Here is a 22,880-nt window from a genome sequence, read left to right as displayed (position 1 = left end):
ATATAAGAGGTGTGACCATCTGTGAGACTCTTAAGTCTTTCCTTGACACGTAATTAACATCATGTTAATTACGCCTCTTTCTTCTGATGATGTAGATGGTGCAATTAAATTTTTAATGATTTTGCTGCCTCCTGACCTGACGTAATCTATCCAAGTCGTCATCCTTTTCCTCTGACTCATAACTCATTGTATGATGACAATAATGACCCACAATTTTGATCACATGAGGAAACGCAGACTGTATTTCGATCCCAGTTCGGGATCCTCTTCATTGTATAATGTTTGTTGTCGAACCCACCGCCACCTGACTCCCTTATCTAGGTTGATTTCGGAATCAAGAGCCATTGATTGTCGAAGATGCCATGCAAGAACTCCTTCTGGCTGAGTTGAGCATAAAGTGGCACAAGGCTTCTTGCCAATCACTGACCTTTTCTCAAGCAGCTCAGTGTACCTGATTCCTTCCAGTAGAGTTAAGCAACCTGTTGTGGGTAGCGAATGGCTAGTAAACGGTGTGTGTGTGTGTGTGTGTGTGTGTGTGTGTGTGTGTGTGTGTGTGTGTGTGTGTGTGTGTACTCACCTAATTGGGATTGCGGGGGTTGAGCTTTGGCTCTGGTCCCGTCTCTCAACTGTCAATCAACTGGTGTACAGGTTCCTGAGCCTACTGGGCTCTATCATATCTACATTTGAAACTGTGTATGGAGTCAGCCTCCACCACATCACTGCCTAATGCATTCCATTTATTAACTACTCTGACACTGAAAAAATTCTTTCTAACGTCTCTGTGGCTCATCTGGGTACTAAGTTTCCACCTGTGTCCCCTTGTTCGTGTCCCACCCGTGCTGAAGAGTTTGTTTTTGTCCACCCTGTCAATTCCCCTGAGAATTTTGTAGGTGGTTATCATGTCTCCCCCTTACTCTTCTGTTTTCCAGGGATGTGAGGTTCAGCTCCGAACCTTCGTAGCCGACCTTCAACACCTTCGCTTCAATAACTAATCTTACTAAACTACACAAATTTAGCCACAACTACAAAGTGAATCCACAACAACCTGATGGATCTACGGAAAAAAAATATTGAGGTCATACAATGGGATCGAACTTCTTCCCTCCCTGGACATCCTGGGTAGTGTTTTGGGGGGTAGGAATCCAGAGGCACGTGTCCAAGCCCATTACACAGCCTCAATATTTTTCTTAAACCAGAACATCCACCTCATAATGATTTACATATATACATATAGTCACTCAGTATTCTTCTCACTCCAAACATCCTTCCATCACTCTCGCAGTAGAAGCTACAAAGGCTGATCTTGCTCCAGCTAATTTCCTACAGGTTGAGCTTATTGGAACTCTGAGGAACAGAGTGTCTGAACTGTGTCTGAAGAACAGGTAAGAACAATTATAAAAAGATAGTAAGATCGTCAACAATTCCTTCAGATCTATAATGTATTCTCGGCTCTGAGGTGTTTTATGGATTATACATGACGCTCTTAGTGCTAACTTTTGTAACTATATATATTTTTGTGTCTATGTATTCTTGACTTTGATCATAACAGTAATATTAAACTGAAATTATTCCCAAATTAGCATCCCAGCCTGGCGACCCGGACATACCCCGAAATGTTTTTCAGATGTACATGTAAATATGCGCCATACTCTGGTATATTCTCTATTGGGTGCTAGTAATCTGTCTCATGCTGAGGTATGCTCTCCTCCGGGAGCTGGGAAATGCTTCGTTATATTCATATATCTCCATCTTCCACAGGAGGTGTTTGGGGATCAGTTTGAGGGCGCGGGAATCTGTACTGTCAACCTGGGGGACGATATAGCCGAGTATATCCGCGGCCTCTTTGTTGTTCTGTGAGTATATCTTCTGTTTTTTGTCCTGTGGGTATAACTCCTGTTGTTATTCTTTGAGTCCTGTGAGTATATCCTCTTTTTGTCTTGTGAGTATATCCTGTTTTTTGTCCTGTGAGTTCCCTCTGTTGTTCTCCTGTGAGTATACCTTCTTCTGTTGTCCTATGAGTATACCCTTCTGTTATCCTGACTGTTTATCCCTAGAGTGTATGAATATATCCGGATTTTTTTGTGTTTTCTTGAAAGTATACTCGTAATTCCCGTTTTTTTGGCATGTTTTTTATGAATATGTTAATATATCTTGATCCCCTTTGTTTTTAGGTGAGTATATCTGTTGTACTAGTATAGTCTTGCCCTGTCATGGGCATCGGTATATTCCTGCCCTGAACTTTGTTCTGCGAGTATGCTGATTTGTTGTGTTATATCCTTGAGTCTATATCTTGCCCTGTGTGTATGCTAGTATATCCTGGCGTATCCTTACACTAGCCCTCGTCCTCTGAGGTCATAATACATATCCTGTTATATCCTTAATCTAAGCCTTATCCTGTGAACATGCTGATATATCCTAGTTCACGGTTTGGTAAGGTGAGTATAGTGACAAATGCCTATTATTTAGCCAGCTGTTACTACCAGTATATCCCTGCCTATATATTCTTCCCTTAAGTATATTACCTCGCACGTTCCCTCTGTATTACCCTGGTAGTATGCTGGTATATCAGCAACTTTATTGCTCTCTGGGTATGCTAGTGTGTATATCTGAGACTTGTGGCTTAAGTATATTATTATTTAGTATATCTCGGTTAAATTTTTCCGTTAAGTATGCTAGTATGATTGGGGTTCTTTAAATGTTCTGTGAGAAAATAAGAATGATAATTGTACAATGATAATGATGATAATAATTTTATTAATAATAATGATAATAATTTATTTGCACAATATATATATATATATTGTGTAGTGTATGTTACATTTATACAATATTTCAAATTGTATTTTTTGTATAAAGCCGCTAATCGCGAGCTGGGCTTTGGGAGAGCAGATCTATTTGTAATGTTTTGTATTTCAGTTTCCGTGTATTCTTGTATTATGATTTTTGGTGTATTCTTGGTGTAGGAGTACAGTAGGGGGAGGGGGGGAGGGAGGTGGTGCTGTATTGTACACCTGTCAGCGATCACCCCCCCTAGCCCCCCCCCCTTCCCCCCTCCCCCCGTGTGTGTGTGTGTGTGTGAGTATTTACATACATAATACGGAGTTACATACCAATATGTGCTGTTGCAAATTAGTTTCACTTGGTTTTGCGTATATATTTTAGAATTGTATTTCCAGCGTGGCCGACCTCAGCAAGCAACACTGACCCCTTCTAGTCTGGCAATTAAGTTAAATTGCAGAGATTTTTCCCCCAAATCGTTTTCTAAGCCAGACCAAATAATTCAATTTTTTGGGCTTGACAGTATCATTAGACACGAGCAGTTCCTGTGTTACGTTAATTATATTTGTTGAATTTAAATGTATTCAGATTTCTCTCTGCCTTAAAATATTTGCATTTTTTAACCGCCTGAATTTAACACAACAGTTGGGCAAACTGACCATTTTAACCATAGAGATCCGCTCATAATCAACCTCATACAGTTTGGGGTCTCAAAAACTTAATATAATCTCTCGATACTGTATAACGATATCGATCTCACACACCTGGACTTATAAACAGCTGTCGGGTAATAAGAGAGACCATACACACCTGTAGGCAACACTGAGGTGACCATGGAACATGCTGGAAGGGAAAAGAACAACGCACTCGAGTCACAGTTTCGAGCCAAGTGGCCTTCAGGCCAGGTTCGTTAAAGCAGCGGCCGCCCCCCCCCCCCCCCCTTCCCTCAGACGCATTCATCAACTTTAACACACTGTGTATTAAAAAAATTGGTTTCTTCTCATATTTAAGTCAATATTGTTATATACTAAATTTCTATGTATAGTTAGGCATTGGTTGGGTTAGGTGTTTAAGTTCTGTTGGCGATTATTGTAAACTTGTAGTACGTGGGTGAAGCATTTACAGCGTTGCTACAGGGAGAGAGATCACCAGCGAAGCACTGCTCGAGAAACAACAGCAAATTTAGCCGCCAAATCCCCTGTTTATGAAGGAAAAACGGTTTACACACGACTCACAACTGATGACGTTCGAACACTTCCGGAACAAGTGCTTCACTGACGAATTTTGTTTCGAACCACAACGCTGTAAATGCTTCACCCACGTACTACAAATACAAATAATCGCCAACAGAACCTAAACACCTAACCTAACCTATGCCTAAATATGCACAGTATGCTAATATACAATGATAATAATTTATATTGGAGAAAATACCTATTTTGAATGAAGAGCATGTTAAAATTGATGAATGCGTCTGTGGGGTCGACCGCTGGATGGAATGGACTTGATCTGAGGACGGGTTTCAGGAGGGAGGCACTCTGCCTCCCTCCTGCCTCCCCCGCCTCTTCCCTGTCGTGTCCGTCAGCTGCAGAGCGTCGAGAGAGTCAGAAGAGCAAGTGAGCGCTCCCTGACGTGTCCTGGCCCCTACCATCTCCCTCTCCAAGGTGCCCCCCCCCTCTCTCTCTCGCCTCTCCGCCCCCAGGGACGCCCTCCCAGGGTCCTCCTGCAGGTACACCCATAACGCCCGTGCTCCTGCAGGTACGCCCATAACGCCCGTGCTCCTGCAGGTACGCCCATAACGCCCGTGCTCCTGCAGGTACGCCCTGCCGCTAGCACTGGTGACATTCCTGCACGTGCGTGTGGGCGGGGAGCTGAGGAGTCGTGAGGCGCCCGTCACCCTGGCCATGCTGGACTCCACCTCCAGGGGCTCCCAGCAGGACGTCTGGAGCCTCCAGGAGAACTCCAGGCCCTCCTCCAGGTGAGTCTTGTGGTGGTGTGTCCTCCTCCTACTGCTGGTCACCGTAGATTACTGCAGGTCACAGTAGATCATAGTAGGTCACCACAAATCACAGTAGGTCACTTCAAGCTACATGTGTCAGAGATAGAGAGAGAGAGAGAGAGAGAGAGAGAGAGAGAGAGAGAGAGAGAGAGAGAGAGAGAGAGGATCAGGCGGACCACACAATGCTCCACCTTAAATCAAGTTATACCTTGGTATTACCAACTTGGCTGAGCAAGGTTGCCCTGAAGAAATATTCCCACCATTCATGACCTGGACTTCCTTGCCAGATTAAAATGGTTATATCACCAGATATAAATGGTTATACACGATAAAATTCCAAATATCAACACTTGAAATGAGTATGAAAGACACAAATCAGGGGAAGACTGCAGCAAATAATAAGGAAGTAACAAAGTAATAAGGAGTTCCCATTCAGAACTTTAAGATTAGGGTACTGGAGCACCGGGGAGTATCATTTAGGACTGGCTTACCATTATCCAAACCAGCTTTCTCAGAGATTAGAAATTATTGTAATGAGGTGACCCAGGAATCCATTTTTAAGACTTTTTAGATACTTGCACGAATGGCCAGTCGGATTTGAGACTAATGGGATCCTTATACTGTGTTTGAGGGAGCTGCGGCCCCTGCTAAATATTAATGTTTCAGCTGTTCAGTTGTACACTGTATAACTCACAGTGGGGCTTTTGCTTTGATTTATAGTCAATGCTGACGTCTTTAATATTTGCTTTGGTCTCCCCTGAATTGTGGCTTTGATGCGCATTGTAAGTGTTGAATTTTAGTTATTGCTACATTTGTTTTAGTTAGTATATAGAATAAAACATTTTCGGTTCAGTTTTATGCAATATTTATGTTTCTTACAATGCTTTAATTGGTATTCTATACGTGTTTTAAATTGTTTGTTATTTATATAAGTTTTCTGTATGTTAGTAATTATTATTATCATTTTGAATTAGCTTTGAGCATCGTGTCACTGCGATGCGATTCTTCAGTTTTATTCATCACCGTGTAAGTTGCAGCAAGTGTCTTGTGTCGTAGCTAGCCTCGTATTATGTCTTATCTTTTAAGCGATATATTTTGTCTAGTATGAATCATTTCATTTGCTGTTTATTTTAATGTAACTGTTGTATTATTTTAGATCTGACGATGAATACGAGAAGTATTCGAAAAATTAAGAATTTTAACATTGTTTGTTAATGGTGATCCAATTTATTTTGAAATTAAGATTCCCGAAGGGACCATCGATTATATATATATATATATATATATATATATATATATATATATATATATATATATATATATATATATATATATATATATATATATATATGATATAATTAATATATATAATATAATTATATATATATAATTACCTAACCACCATATCGTGGAAAATAACATTTCATTCACGTGAACAATCGGAGCCTCGAACCGCCGACCCCATGAAAAGTAGCCTAAAGTTCCAGTTGTGAACTACGTAGATAGGTGCCTCTGGAATTCTTCCTAACTAAAGGGTGTTGGCGGCTCAGTAAGAAGAGCTGCTGGCTACTGTTATGAGGTCGGCGGTTCAAGGCTCCGATTGTCCAAGTGAACGAAATATTTACATACATATAGTATACGGTTTTGTAGTTATGCCCAGATTTTAGTCCTGGCTACTAACAGTACGTCTTCGTACTGAACGTATAAAAACTGTAATATATAAAGCTAGATAAAAGATTATAATTTGTGTAGCGTGGAGGGGAACGCAGCACAACCCCCCCGACCCATCCTGGCTCTGGGAACACCAGCTAACCAGCCTCTCCTCCGCCAATATCTTCAGCGCTCAACACTAATATCTTCAAGTTTGTCTTCCGACCCAGAGTTTGTTTAAGTCTGTTCCTCGAGGGAGATATTTTGTATGCAAGTGAGCAGCTCTCTTGTTTATTCTTGTGTACTTGCCTAGTTGTGCTTGCGGGGGTTGAGCTCTGGCTCTTTGGTCCCGCCTCTCAACAATCAATTAACTGGTGTACAGGTTCCTGGGCCAATTGGGCTCTATCATACCTACTCTTGAAATTGTGTATGGAGTCAGTCTCCACCACATCACTTCCTAATGCATTCCATTTGTTAACTACTCTGACACTGATTCTTTCTAGTGTCTCTGTGGCTCATTTGGGCACTCAATTTCCACCTGTGTCCCCCCAGTGCGTGTGCCCCTAAAGTTAAATAGTCTGTCTTTATCTACCCTATCAATTCCTTTGAGAATCTTGTATATGGTGATTATGTCCCCCCTAACTCTTCTGTCTCCCAGTGACGTGAGGTTTAATTCCCGTAGTCTCTCCTCGTAGCTCATACCCCTCAGTTCGGGTACTAGTCTGGTGGCAAACCTTTGAACCTTTTCCAGTTTAGTCTTATGCTTGACTAGATATGGACTCCATGCAGGAGCTGCATACTCCAGGATTGGTCTGACATATGTGGTATACACAGTTTTGAATGATTCCTTACACAAGTTTCTAAAGGCCGTTCTTAAGTTGGACAATATGGCATATGCCACTGATGTTATCCTCTTGATATGGGCTTCAGGGGACAGGTCTGGCGTGATATCAACGCCCAGGTTTTTCTCTCTAATTCTTGAAGGATTTCATCTCTATGATACCTTGTATCTGGCCTCCGGCTCCCTACACCTATCTTCATTACATTACATTTGCTTGGGTTAAACTCTAACAACCATTTGTTGGACCATTCCTTCAGTTTGTCCAGGTCTTCTTGAAGCCTCAAGCTGTGTGCATGTGTGTGTAAGCACTCCTAGCAAAGCTTGTAAAAGTTGAGTTTCAGTTATTTGGTCCCGCCAGTTGATGGACATATCATACTCTCATTTTAAGCCGTTTATGTCCGCTTCCCCATCACAGAGCGTTCCATTTGTTCAATGTGACAATGGGCAAGTTATATATAATGTCAGTGTGGCTTGTTTGTGTTCCACCCATTGTAGGTTCTTGTTTGCTTTCCATATTCTAAATAATGACCAAACCACACACTAGAAGGTGAAGGGACGACGACGTTTCGGTCCGTCCTGGACCATTCTCAAGTCGATTGTCCCAATCGACTTGAGAATGGTCGATTGGGACAATCGACTTGAGAATGGTCGATTGGGACAATCGACTTGAGAATGGTCCAGGACGGACCGAAACGTCGTCGTCCCTTCACCTTCTAGTGTGTGGTCTGGTCATCATACTTTAGCCACGTTATTGTGATTCATCGCCTGTATATTTTAAATAATTTGAATCTGGTAATCATGTCTCCCCTGGAGACAGTTTCAATGTGATATTAACCTCCAGGTCTTTTTTTGCGTCCAATTAAAGAGGAACTTGTCCAGGTTGTGTAGACGACTCGTGCTCTCTTGCGTCGTAATACTCCTCTTGGTTGTTGCACCATCAGTAAACATTAAGAGGAAAGAGTCAGTCTTCTCAGGGTGATCAGCCCAGCCTATCCTCCTGCAATGATAGCACTTATGGCAACTTTGCTCTAACGTACATAAATGTACTGTTGGACCCCCAAAAGTTCATGTTATGTATTATTGCATTAGCCCAAATTACATATAAATTTGGAACGGTAACTACAGAACCTAAACTAACCTATCCAAGCAATCCTAAGCCTAATATAGTACATATATATTTTCTGTATTAGGCCTATGAATCTTTAAGTTTGATTTTTGTAGTGATTTTTATGCATATATCATTCACATATATTAGGCACAAGATAGGCCTAATAGTAATCCCTATGTGACCACAGTCGTAACATCTCGGCACTCTGAAGTATGTCCTCTCACTGTAAATCTCTGTCTTCAGTTGCTTAGGTACTCCCATGTCCACTGGAGCACTATGGCTTCCAGGCCATTCTTAATCGAGCACCATGGCTTTCATGGGGTTCGAAAACCTTGGCTTTCAGGTCCCAATGAACCGAACACCTTGGCTTTCAGGCCAAACTGTACAGTAACGTTCAGTAACACTTAATCGAACACTGAGTCGACCTTCCTGGCCTTCAGGTCACGACCTTTTCAGGTCACTCCCTCGCGTGTGTGGGATAGATGGAGGAGTCGCTCCAGTCAGCCGGCTCTATTGTGTGTCTAAATTGCTACACCCCGCCTGCTGGGTGTAGAGGACTGAGGCTCTATACGCGTGTATCTCCTGGCTGTTGATTCAGACTGTGATGGGTGGGGACAAGTAGTAGTGTTTGTTTATCACTGACTCGCTCGGCTGGGCGTATCTCCAGTAACCTAACATTACTGCCAGCCTGCGCTTTGTTGAGGTTCTGTTCTCGTGTTCAACATTGGGCACGTGAGAGCTAGTGGAAGTGATTTGGTGGGAACATAAGCCAAGATAAGGTGGGCAGCCATGATGGTTGATGGGTGGTGGTGCGACCCCTCTCCGGGGGGCTGTTCCCCCTCTCCTTCCCCCGGCGACGGCAGGCTGTTGGATTAGCCATCCACCAGCAGGTCATCCACCAGAGTGTCTAGACCCAAAAAAATGGAATTCCGCACTCTCGTGTCGTCTTGAGATAAAGTCACACTCACGGGCACCATTAAGGCTCGTGACACGACTGTTTGCGAGTGATATTACTCTGGACCGCGAAAGCCTCTTGCGCTTGTGGGGAAGCCTCAACTCCAGAGTAGAGGTGGAGGACATTTAGTGCGCAGTTGAGGACGCGACCTTCCTCGCCGGGGTTCTGTATATGAGTCTGGCTTTGTTCATCAGTATACTCTTCTCTTAGACTCCTCCTCTGCGACGGCTTGCACCGGACCCTTGAGATAGGACCGGCTGCTGGGGTCTACACACTGTACCGTGCAAAACATGGACCTGGGGGGCCACAGTGGGACGCCCCAGGGCATAGTCAGCTGCTGGGGGGTAGAGGCCTTCCGATACCTCGCTCCTCAAAAGTGTTGTTTTTTCATAATCTGGAATGTGTACTCTTCTAATAATTATTCCTCAGGGTCCACCAGCCCATGTTCTATCTGCTCTGTTTGAGAGTTTCTATCTGCTGTGTTTGAGAATTTTTATCTGCTGTGTTTGAGAGTTTCTAACTGCTGTGTTTGTGAGTCTGTATCTACTGTATTGTGAGAAGAGCGGAGGCTGGAAAGAGCCTTGGCAGCGATTGGTCTAACTGCATACTTGCTCGTCCGACCGTTTCGTGGACTTATTGGATAAATTTTCATTACTCAATTTGTGGATATAGGGCCCGTTTATCACCCTCCGAGGGGGGGGGTCTTTAGAAAGATTCCTTTACCGATGTACGTATCGAGGCAGCCACCAGGGATATGGTTCGCATTTGAATCCCTTGATATATGGACACCGCGTTATTCTTGTTGGAGTTCCTTCGTCTGACACTCCGCGTGAAGCATGTTGTCTCTGATGGGCATCTACAGAGGGATCCTCTGGTGGCTCTATGACAAGACCTCCTGTGGTGGCTCTAGGATATGAGATACTATAGTGGCTCTAGAGATAGCCTTCGTAGAAATAACTCTTTTTTTCGTGGTGGATTTTATAGTCTAGACTCTAGACTGTAGACTCTAGAGCAGAGTCTAGACTCTAGCCCATCGTACCATTCAGGCGTGCACTGCCCCAGTTGACGTTCCTCGGGTACGATCCCTCGCCTGTGTAACGCTCGTTACCCTCAGGCGAATGTCACCTGCGTCACCGGGAGGTCTGGGAATGGTAATTAAAGTGCCTGGGTAAAGGAAAGGTTGTCTGGCTCCATCTTGTGCTGTAGTCGCGCGTGGGGTTGTGTGTCGCTGTCTCTCTGACAGTACGCAAGTGTGCAGTCTGTCTTTCCCTCTCTGTCTGGTCTGATCTCTGTCGCTTCGTAATATAATTCAGTCAAATGTGTGAGGCAAAAAGTTTCTTATGCAGGCGATGAGTCACAATAACGTGGCTAAATTATGTTGACCAGACCACACACTAGATGGTGAAGGGACGACGACGTTTCGGTCCGTCCTGGACAATCGACTTGAGAATGGTCCAGGACGGACCGAAACGTCGTCGTCCCTTCACCTTCTAGTGTGTGGTCTGGTCAACAAAAAGTTTCTTATGCTGATTATACAGGATCCTCTCTCTCTTAATGCTCTTATCTCCTTCCTTACAGTGTTTTCCACCACCTTAAATGGCACATTCCTGTAGCTTAACGTCTCATTTCTCACATTTTGTATATTGACACTACCTTGGTTGTCTTCCAACTTTCTAGTAGTTCTTCTGTTTAAAGTGACGGTGTATGTCGTTGTAAGCGGCTGCCACTGTTCTTTCAGCTACATGTTTGTGTTATCCGTATTAGATCCCATAGCCTTAGCCGGGTCCCGTTCCAGCATGTACCTCTTGACTTCATCGTTAGAAATCTCAAAGTGCGAGTATGCTTGGTTTGACAGCATCCGTCTACGGTCAGGCACTCCCTCTTGCTCTACTGTGAAGACCTCCCTCTTGCTCTACTGTGAAGACCTCCTGGCGGCTTCTATTTATTTCCTTCCTACTTTTCTGTCATTCTCTGTTAGTGTCCTCCCTCCCTCCCTCCCTCACAAAGTCCCTCTCTGTTGCATCACCTGTTTATTTGGTGTTGTGTTGCTTTTCATCTGTCAGTGACGGAGCTTAGGGTGTGAGTTTGGCTTCACCTGCAATGTCGTTTTCAAATTGCTTCGTAAAAGTTCGTAAGTTTCTCCTTCCAGACCCGTCGCCGACTGCCTTACCGAGCAGCCGCGCTAGTCACCGTTGTCCCAGCGCTGTGAAAACACGACCCGTCAGTTGGTTTTTACTCCCAGGTCCTCCCCTAAATACTGCTGGGTGAACAGAGGCATGAGGAGACACGGAAACGCTGCCAAATTGTTTCCAGTGTGTTATGAGTACTAGCAGCTGATGGTAAGTCAATATACAGTTTCAAACGTGACTGTGTTGACTATAGCTTTCGCATTATAAGACGGTAAGATATAATGAGTAGGAAAGACATGATGAGGAAAGACATAACTGGTCAGACATAATAACCGGATTAGACATAATGAAAGATTAGACATAATGATTAGGTTTGACATAATGAACAGGTTAAACATAGTGAACATGATAGACATAATTAACTGGATAGACATAATGACTAGGTAAGAAATAATGAACAGGATAGACATAATGACTAAGTTAAACATAATAAATAGGATAGACATAATGACTAGGTTAGATATAATAAACAGGTTAGACATATTGAACATGATAGACATACAGTCAACCCACTATGACCACCAGGCCCCAGGGCGTGTACAGGAGCAGCCAAGTGTGGTACTGAAAACATACAAAGATTATCCCAAGACTTCTTCTGGATGGCCCGAGAGAACCGTTACCTTTGGCTACACAGGTGACGGATCTCCCAGTCCTGAGCACTCCAGCTGCAAACTCTGTGAGCAGGAACTGCGGCATGATCTCCCGCACTATCTTACTGAATACCCAGTTATTAGACTCCTAACATGAGGCACCTGGGGGGCTTTGCAATTACTGTATTGACTCTCGTGTTCATGATGATATCCTCAAAATGCTTCCGGAGTCTGCCAGTGCAGACTACTGATCACATGCCTCTGTATGACTAACCATCCTGTCTGATGGGGATTTTTCTAGCATCACGTAGCTAGTTTTTTGACACTGTTCTCCCTTTCATATAGTCTAGGGCAGCTGCACAAATGTACCTAAATGTGTTCATAACAAATTTCAAGGCAAAGGATATCGTCACACTGTACCAACCCACTCACCCTATTAGGTGAGTGAGTCGGATGGTGCCCAATCACTTGGGGTGGACGGTAGAGCGACGGTCTCACTTCATGCAGATCGGCGTTCAATCCCCGACCGTCCACAAGTGGTTGGGCACCATTCCTTCCCCCTCGTCCCATCCCAAATCCTTATCCTGACCCCTTCCAAGTGCTATATAGTCGTAATGGCTTGGCGCTTTCCCCCGATAACACCATCTCCTGACGAATTACAGCGCTATCCTGACGGAGGCGGAGGGTCGGGACGGCTTCCTGTACCACGACGCCCACCACCTGCCCTCCTTCCTCACGCCCACGCCCCTGGGGGCGGGCGGTGGGGGCAGTAGTGGGGGCTCGCACACACCTACACTGCTGGGAGGCCGCACCCCTTCCCTGCACCACCTGGAGGAGGCGGAGGCGGAGGTAGAGAGGGAGAAGAGGAACCAGCGCTACATTGCCTCCATCGTCACCGCCTTCGCCCTCTGCATGTGTCCCCTTATGATACTCAGGTGAGGACCACGACGGGTGGGAGAGACAGAGACAGGACGGGAAAAGGGGGAAGACAGGGACTCGAATGGAGGGATGGACAGGGAAAGAGACAGTTACTGGAAGGGAGGGAGAGAGTAAGAGTGACGGAGCAGTGACAGGTAGAGAGGCAGGTAGGTAAATGGGGAAATTATCGACCAGCAGCAGTGGATGCTGTTACCAAGGTGGCCTTTACTGTTGTAAGGTGCAGTTATGACGACGTTTCGGTCCAGGACGGACCGAAACGTCGTCGTCCCTTCACCTTCTAGTGTGTGTGGTCTGGTCAAACTACTTCAGCCACGTTATTGTGACTTATCGCCTGCACAGTGGTGGTCTGACGGTAGTGTATTGGTGTCTGTGAGGGTTTATGCACTCTGTGAGTGGGGTCAAGGAGAGATACTCTGTGAGTGGGGTCAGGGGGAGATACTCTGTGAGTGGGGTCAGGGAGATACTCTGTGAGTGGGGTCAGGGGAGATACTCTGTGAGTGGGGTCAGGGGAGATACTCTGTGAGTGGGGTCAGGGGAGATACTCTGTGAGTGGGGTCAGGGAGAGATACTCTGTGAGTGGGGTCAGGGGAGATACTCTGTGAGTGGGGTCAGGGACATACTCTATGAGTAGAGTATACGTGCTCGCATTTCAATCTTGGCCTCAAATCTTTAAGGAGAAACACTTGAGACAAGCCTGAGTCACCCAGCTGGGGGAGGATGCTGGTGCAGGAAAGCTCCTGTTTACAAGTTATGTGTCAAAAGTAATATCTACAAGAATAATAATGGTGTCAAGTTGAAGAGAGAAAAAAAATTGATGCCTAAAATATTTACAACACAAATGCTACATTTTTAAGCAACTTGGCAACGAGCCCCATTTGTTAGGTGGAATAAGCGACCATAATTACTCTCTCAGCCAACGGTTTTTCTCTCTCCCAAAGCATTATAATGTATAACATGTGGCACAGAAATGTGAGTAACTGGGAGAATATGAGCTCTTTAACTTCACCCTGACCTGAAGGTTACACACTCAATGTCTTAGTCAACTGGAGGAAAAGAACCGGTCTAGAGTCCCCGAGTCTTCACTCTCTGCTGTGTTTGTCCCTTAATGTATGCCTCAATGCAGCTGTATCTCCCCCTCCCCCGCCCCCCTCAGTGACCCCAGCAACACGCAGCGTCTCTGTAACTCACAGTGCAACACGTGACTCGAGCAGTCACTCAGTACCATAAGTATGAGGAGTTCCTTGAACTCGATTGTAATGCATCACAGCAATGCCAAACAATTATTGTCACCCTGCACCGCCACTCTCAAGGCTGAACTACACCTTCAAATCTTATCGTTACAAGGTGATCTAGACACACCTAACGAGGGTTCTGGCATCGGCAGGTAATTACTTGACACTCGCAATATTATAACAAGTATTATGGACACAAACCATAGAAATTACATTAATTTCTGCTCGATAATACGTATCAATTGCTATTTCATGAAACAATTATTTGAGAACTGACGAACTCGTCCGTCTTTCTCTAATGTGCGTTCTGAGCTTCGTGTGTGATATTATTAATATGTACAGCGACAGTAAAGTAATACATGTCTTAGAGAGCTTTACGGTATAGTCGCAAGGAGATATTTAAATAAAAATTTAGAGGTACCGAGACGAGAATAGGTGCAACAGGTGGCGGGATGCCACAAGGTGCAGTCTTAGGTCCTCGTCCCGTCTCCAGTTATATAAATGACCTGGAGAGTGTCACACACACTCACTATACGCCGATAACTCAAAGCTTGGCAGGAATGTAACAATTACATTAACAATTAAGGGAGCCGGTCGGCCGAGCGGACAGCACGCAGGACTTGTGATCCTGTGGTCCCGGGTTCGATCCCGGGCGCCGGAGAGAAACAGTGGGTAGAGTTTCTTTCACCCTATGCCCCTGTTACCTAGCAGTAAAATAGGTACCTGGGTGTTAGTCAGCTGTCACGGGCTGCTTCCTGGGGATGGAGGCCTGGTCGAGGACCGGGCCGCGGGGACACTAAAGCCCCGAAATCATCTCAAGATAACTTCAAGATTACTGAGAGGCATTATTAACCAGATCAAAAATCAACCTTTACAATAGTGTCCCAGGCGGGTGTTTTTTTTTTTTTATAGGCGGGTGTGGTAGGCAAGAACACAACTAAACACAATGTAAAGACGTCTTTGTATTAATTCTAACACCTAATTCTCTGTGTGTGCCTCTTCTCTCCCCTGAGTTAATTGTCTTGTATCCTCAATGTTCTGGAGATGAGTAACTTTACAGCCCCGTGTTGAGTGACACACTCACGTCCTGAGACGTGAGTGTGTCACTCAACACGTCAATGCTTTGATCATTGACGTGTTGCTGGGAGTAGCAGAGGTCCTCTTGACTAGTTGTCTCCGCTGTCCTCATCCCCTGTGTGACTGCTGGAGCTGTCCTCACCCCCTGTGTGACTGCTGGAGCTGTCCTCACCCCCTGTGTGACTGCTGGAGCTGCCCCTCACCCCCTGTGTGACTGCTGGAGCTGTTCTCACCCCCTGTGTGACTGCTGGAGCTGTCCTCACCCCCTGTGTGACTGCTGGAGCTGCCCCTCACCCACTGTGTGACTGCTGGAGCTGTCCTCACCCCCTGTGTGACTGCTGGAGCTGTCCTCACCCCCTGTGTGACTGCTGGAGCTGTTCTCACCCCCTGTGTGACTGCTGGAGCTGTCCTCACCCCCTGTGTGACTGCTGGAGCTGTTCTCACCCCCTGTGTGACTGCTGGAGCTGCCCCTCACCCCCTGTGTGACTGCTGGAGCTGTCCTCACCCCCTGTGTGACTGCTGGAGCTGCCCCTCACCCCCTGTGTAACTGCTGGAGCTGTCCTCACCCCATGTGTGACTGCTGGAGCTGTCCTCACCCCCTGTGTGACTGCTGGAGCTGCCCCTCACCCCATGTGTGACTGCTGGAGCTGTCCTCACCCCCTGTGTGACTGCTGGAGCTGTCCTCACCCCGTGTGTGACTGCCGGGATGGGCTACGGAGAACTCTGTACACTCTCCTCTCCCCTCGCCACTGTCTCTATCTTGGACCAGGATTCATTAAGCATTTGCGCAACACCTTACGAAGCCTGTAGATCTTTACTTGATAGTTGCGGCTTTTTTTTCATTTATTAAATAGTTTACGAGCATGGAAACTTCACAACCCAAGGTTATTATTGTTTATAAACAACCTCGTGGTGCTTCAGAGCTTATAAACAGTTTAATAAATGTAAACAAAGTCACCATGATGAAAAAAAGATGTACAGGTTTCGTATCTGGTTGCACAAATGCTAGACGAATCCTGGTCATGATGTCTTCAATGTCGGAACGTGAGAGGCAGACAAACTGTCAACATAATACTGCGAACCATGACCCGGGAGCGGTTGGTCCATCCCTGCCACTGCCGAGCACACCTTGAGCGCTCAGAGGCTTGCTTCTCCCAATCAGAGACCTCGAGAGATCAGTAAATTTTCGCTCTGATTGGCTGGCACAACTACCTCTGATATTTCGGCAAGTGCCAGAGTGCCACGAGTCGTCTGGTGGTGCCAATCACGTGATGCGAGAGAGAGGTGAGCAGGCGTCGTCTTGTTAACCACAAGAATAAAAGGTACTCGTCGAATAAATTATAACATGATTTCTGACTCATTAAATTTTAGCTTAGAAATCAGCGTCCGTGGAGTGGAGAGTGCCACCAGCACACAGGCTCCGTACAAGCCACACAGGTCCTCCGAGTTGACACCACTAGTGTGTCACGGCTCTCCCTGTGTCCTGACACATGGGTCTCCCTCCAGGTGCTGTTGTTGTAACCATTAACAACACACACACACGCACAGAAGAGATCGGGGAGAGATGATCACCACATACAAAATTATCAGGGAGAATTGACAGGGTAGACATGGATGGAATATTTAACACGGATGGTACGCGAACAAGGGGACACAGGTGGAAGCTGAGTACCCAAATGAGCCACAAAGACGTTAGAAAGAACTTTTTCAGTGTCAGCGTAGTTAGTAAATGGAATGCATTAGGCAGTGATGTGGTGGAGGCTGACTCCATACACAGTTTCAAGTGTAGATATGATAGAGCCCAGTAGGCTCAGGAATCTGTACACCAGTAGACGGGACCAAAGAGCCAAAGCTGAACCCCCACAAGCACAACTACATGAGTACAACTAGGTGAAAACACACACACACACACACACACACACACACACACACACACACACACACACACACACACACACACACACACACACACACACACACACACACTCGCACACACACACACACACACACTCGCACACACACACACACACACACACGCACACAATTTTCCCTGGGTAAAGCAGGGAGGGACATTGTGAGTGGACACTGCAGCACCCGGCACACGTGACGACAACACCTCACGCCAAAAGGGACGCATCTAGCACTTTATTTTCCCAGGAAAAATAACACTGTAAAAAAAATGAGGAGGAAGAGCACGAGGCTACGAGGGTATGAGGACGCTGCTCAACTGAGCACCAATGTTCCGGCGGTGTGGAGGCTGCTGGAGGAGCGAAAGGGGAGAGGTCCGGACACCTAGCGAAGGGGAGGGACATGGATAAGAGGGGGAAGAGAGATATATAATATTATATCCCTTCCTGCAAGTATCTCGTTGCTTTATCCTACTCAGCTCACTTTAACACCCATGGGGCCTGCCCATCCTGGCCCCCGGGGTTGCCGGCGCCGTGGCACGCACCATAACTCTGCCACACACTTGCTCCTAACTTATTATCTGGTTCAGAACCCCCCAGTTCACTGCACCGGCCTCCCCTGCACGCCCCGAACCTCTTCACATCCCACACACTTCTTCTAGTTTTTCCTTTTTTTTTCGCATCGCCCATTGTTCTCCCTCGTCTGCCTCATTGCCTCTTCTTTCATCCCTGTCCACGTCTTTCTTGTCAACAGACTACATATATATATATATATATATATACGAGTACAGAAGAATATAAGAAACAGCAAGTTTGTTGGGCCATACGAGGCAGCTGCTATTTATATCCACCCAAACTCACTCATATATATATATATATGTCTAGCCTGCGGTTGAAACACTCCAGTGATCCCATCTCTGTTATGTTACCTGGTAACTTATGCCGTAACTATTACACAAGCCATCAAACACCATTAGCAAGTGGTAGGAACAAAGGCTTCACATTTTCTTCAGAGAGAACAATAGTTTTGACATTCACGGGAGCCGAAAGGAAGAGGTCCAGCTCACAGTGGTCCACTCAGAGGTCCACCTCACACTGGTCCACTTAGAGGTCCACCTCATACTGGTCCACTCAGAGGTCCAGCTCACAGTGGTCCACTCAGAGGTCCACCTCACACTGGTCCACTTAGAGGTCCACCTCATACTGGTCCACTCAGAGGTCCACCTCACACTGGTCCACTTAGAGGTCCACCTCACACTGGTCCACTCAGAGGTCCACCTCACACTGGTCCACTCAGAGGTCCACCTCACACTGGTCCACTCAGTGGTCCACCTCACACTGGTCCACTCAGAGGTCCACCTCATACTGGTTCACTCAGAGGTCCACCTCACACTGGTCCACTCAGAGGTCCACCTCACACTGGTCCACTCAGAGGTCCACCTCACACTGGTCCACTCAGAGGTCCACCTCACACTGGTCCACTCAGAGTTCCACTTCACACTGGTCCACTCAGAGGTCCACCTCACACTGGTCCACTCAGAGGTCCACCTCACACTGGTCCACTCAGAGGTCCACCTCACACTGGTCCACTCAGAGGTCCACCTCACACTGGTCCACTCAGGAGGCACCACGAGTCACAGCAAAGAAAAAGGGCAACCTCCTAGGAGCGTAATTGCATCCCAAACTTTCCATAAAATAATAAAAGGAGAAAGTCATAAAAACTTTGGAGATTCAAACAGTTATATATCGAGTTATAACTGAGAGGACGTCACTATGTGCTCTGGACGTCACTATGTGCTCTGGACGTCACTATGTGCTCTGGACGTCACTGTGTGCTCTGGACGTCACTATGTGCTCTGGACGTCACTGTGTGCTCTGGACGTCACTGTGTGCTCTGGACGTCACTGTGTGCTCTGGACGTCACTGTGTGCTCTGGACGTCACTGTGTGCTCTGGACGTCACTGTACTCTGGACGTCCCTATGTACTCTGGACGTCACTATGTGCTCTGGACGTCACTATGTGCTCTGGACGTCACTGTACTCTGGACGTCACTGTACTCTGGACGTCACTATGTGCTCTGGACGTTACTGTGTGCTCTGGACGTCACTGTGTGCTCTGGACGTCACTGTGTGCTCTGGACGTCACTGTACTCTGGACGTCACTATGTGCTCTGGACGTCATTATGTGCTCTGGACGTTACTGTGTGCTCTGGACGTCACTGTGTGCTCTGGACGTCACTGTGTACTCTGGACGTCACTGTACTCTGGACGTCACTATGTGCTCTGGACGTCACTGTACTCTGGACGTCACTATGTGCTCTGGACGTCACTGTACTCTGGACGTCACTGTACTCTGGACGTCACTATGTGCTCTGGACGTCACTGTGTGCTCTGGACGTCACTGTGTGCTCTGGACGTCACTGTGTGCTCTGGACGTCACTGTGTACTCTGGACGTCACTGTACTCTGGACGTCACTATGTGCTCTGGACGTCACTATACTCTGGACGTCACTGTACTCTGGACGTCACTATGTGCTCTGGACGTCACTGTACTCTGGACGTCACTGTACTCTGGACGTCACTATGTGCTCTGGACGTCACTGTACTCTGGACGTCACTGTACTCTGGACGTCACTATGTGCTCTGGACGTCACTGTACTCTGGACGTCACTGTACTCTGGACGTCACTGTACTCTGGACGTCACTATGTGCTCTGGACGTCACTGTACTCTGGACGTCACTGTACTCTGGACGTCACTATGTGCTCTGGACGTCACTGTACTCTGGACGTCACTGTACTCTGGACGTCACTGTACTCTGGACGTCACTATGTGCTCTGGACGTCACTGTACTCTGGACGCGCAAGGTCTCTAGAACCAATTTTTGTTTACAGAATTAAAAAAAAAAACACATTGAAAATACAAACACTTCAACAAACAAACCTACCACACCGAATCGCGTTCGCACACACACACACACACACACACACACACTCACACACACACACACACACACACACACACACACACACACACACACACACTTAATGAAACGGACAGAGAGAAAGATCTAGGAGTTGATATCCCACCAAACCTGTCACCTGAAGCCCACATAAAAAGAATAACGTCTGCGGCATATGCGAGGCTGACTAACATCAGAACAGCGTTCAGGAACCTGTGTAAGGAATCATTCAGAATCTTGTACACCACATATGTAAGACCAATCCTGGAGTATGCGGCCCCAGCATGAAGCCCGTACCTTGTCAAGCACAAGACGAAGCTGGAAAAAGTCCAAAGGTATGCCACTAGACTAGTCCCAGAACTAAGAGGCATGAGTTACGAGGAAAGGCTGCGGGAAATACACCTTACGACACTGGAAGACAGAAGAGTAAGGCTAGACATGATCACAACCTACAAAATTCTCAGGGGAATCGACCGGGTAAACAAGGATAAACTATTCAACACTGGTGGTACGCGAACAATGGGACACAGGTGGAAACTGAGTACCCACATGAGCCACAGGGACGTTAGAAAGAACTTTTTCAGTGTCAGAGTAGTTAACAGATGAAATGCATTAGGCAGTGATGTGGTGGAGGCTGACTCCATACACAGTTTTAAATGTAGATATGATAGAGCCCAGTAGGCTCAGGAACCTGTACACCAGTTGATTGACGGTTGAGAGGCGGGACCAAAGAGCCAAAGCTCAACCCCCTCAAGCACAAATAGGTGAGTACACACACACACACACACACACACACACACACACACACACACACACACACACACACACACACACAGCTTGTTGTGGGGGGGGGCCTCGTAGCCTGGTGGATAGCGCGCAGGACTCGTAATTCTGTGGCGCGGGTTCGATTCCCGCACGAGGCAGAAACAAATGGGCAAAGTTTCTTTTACCCTAAGTGCCCCTGTTACCTAGCAGTAAATAGGTACCTGGGAGTTAGTCAGCTGTCACGGGCTGCTTCCTGGGGTGTGTGTGTGTGGTGTGGAAAAAAAAAATAGTAGTAAACAGTTGAGAGGCGGGCCGAAAGAGCAAAGCTCAACCCCCGCAAAACACAACTAGTAAACACAACTAGTAAACACAACTAGTAAACACACACCTCCAACGCTACCATAATATATACAAAGTTATGGAGATATGATATATATATATATATATATATATATATATATATATATATATATATATATATATATATGCGAACAAGCCTGAATGGTCCCCAGGACTATATGCGAATGAAAACTCACACCCCAGAAGTGACTCGAACCCATACTCCCAGAAGCGACGCAACTGGTAACTACAGGGCGCCTTAACCCTTGCACTGCTCACCTATTTTCGGCAAAAACGTCTTGGTGCAATTGTCAAGAACATATTTTTGTTATTTTTACAAATGTTCAAGTAAATTTAATGTCAAAATGTTTCCAAAGTCAACTATTTCCATTTCAAAACACAAATAGTAATGAAAACATTAAAAAACATTAAAATATAGCCAAATTAAAAAAAAAAAAGCACAACTCTCTGTGCGCCTAAAGGCGCTTTGCGCAGTGCAGTGGTTAATCCGCTTGACCATCACGGCCGTCAAAAGGAAGTGATAGCCGAGGCTATTTGAGCCACTTCCCCGACGGCAACTCGGATGGTAATCTTGGGCATAGCATTTCACCAAATCACCTCATTCTTTGGGGCACACGTGAGGAACACAAATGCGAACAAGCCTGAATGGTCCCCAGGACTATATGCGAATGAAAACTCACACCCCAGAAGTGACTCGAACCCATACTCCCAGAAGCGACGCAACTGGTAACTACAGGGCGCCTTAATCCGCTTGACCATCACGGCCGTCAAAAGGAAGTGATAGCCGAGGCTATATTATTCATATATATATATATATATATATATATATATATATATATATATATGATACCCTATTTTAACACCGCCACCGTACCCATGACGATCCCAGTAGCCCCCCCCCCCCAGACACGAACACCGCATGTTCTTCATGAACACAGTGTTCTTCGGTCATAACGACAACCTTGTGGATAATCCATACTCCGTATTTTAACAATACGAATCAGTCACGCATTGTTGATTTGCTCTCTATGAAGACCTCTTGATTCCTGCGCGGCGCTTGGATGTCGCCCTCGTGGGGCAGCTGCTGCAGCGCTGTTGGGACTGTCAGTGCGCGCTGACGGCGGTGATGTCACCTCGTGGCGGTGATGTCGCCTCGTGGCGGTGATGTCACCCCGTGGCGGTGATGTCGCCTCGTGGCGGGGATGTCACCCCGTGGCGGTGATGTCGCCTCGTGGCGGTGATGTCGCCTCGTGGCGGTGATGGCGCCTCGTGGCGGTGATGTCGCCTCGTGGTGGTGATGTCGCCTCGTGGCGGTGATGTCGCCTCGTGGCGGTGATGTCGCCTCGTGGCGGTGATGTCGCCTCGTGGCGGTGATGTCGCCTCATGATTGTGTGCACGAGAAAACGGCAAAAAATTACCGTTGATGAGAAGTGCACGATGAATATCATCTTTGATGAGAGGTGCCCGTTGATGCTCCCGTTGTTGAGAGGTACCCGTTGATGAGATGCTCCCGTTGTTGAGAGGTACCC

General features: G+C 46.4%; 1 protein-coding gene across 1 annotated transcript in view; it reads left to right on the top strand.

Moving 5' to 3' along the window:
- Positions 1-22,880, top strand: part of LOC123754293 (5-hydroxytryptamine receptor 1D) — a 74,983-nt gene that overhangs the window by 33,964 nt on the left and 18,139 nt on the right. Inside the window, exons 4-6 of the mRNA XM_069321488.1 lie at positions 1,759-1,853; positions 4,595-4,756; positions 12,773-13,045. Coding sequence (XP_069177589.1) covers positions 1,759-1,853; positions 4,595-4,756; positions 12,773-13,045 — 530 coding nt within the window. The remainder of the gene's footprint in view (positions 1-1,758; positions 1,854-4,594; positions 4,757-12,772; positions 13,046-22,880) is intronic.

This window comes from Procambarus clarkii, chromosome 1 (genome assembly GCF_040958095.1).
Source record: "Procambarus clarkii isolate CNS0578487 chromosome 1, FALCON_Pclarkii_2.0, whole genome shotgun sequence".
Lineage (NCBI taxonomy): Eukaryota > Metazoa > Arthropoda > Malacostraca > Decapoda > Cambaridae > Procambarus > Procambarus clarkii.
Note: the sequence above shows the minus strand (reverse complement) of the source record. Positions and strands in the feature narration are given on the sequence as shown.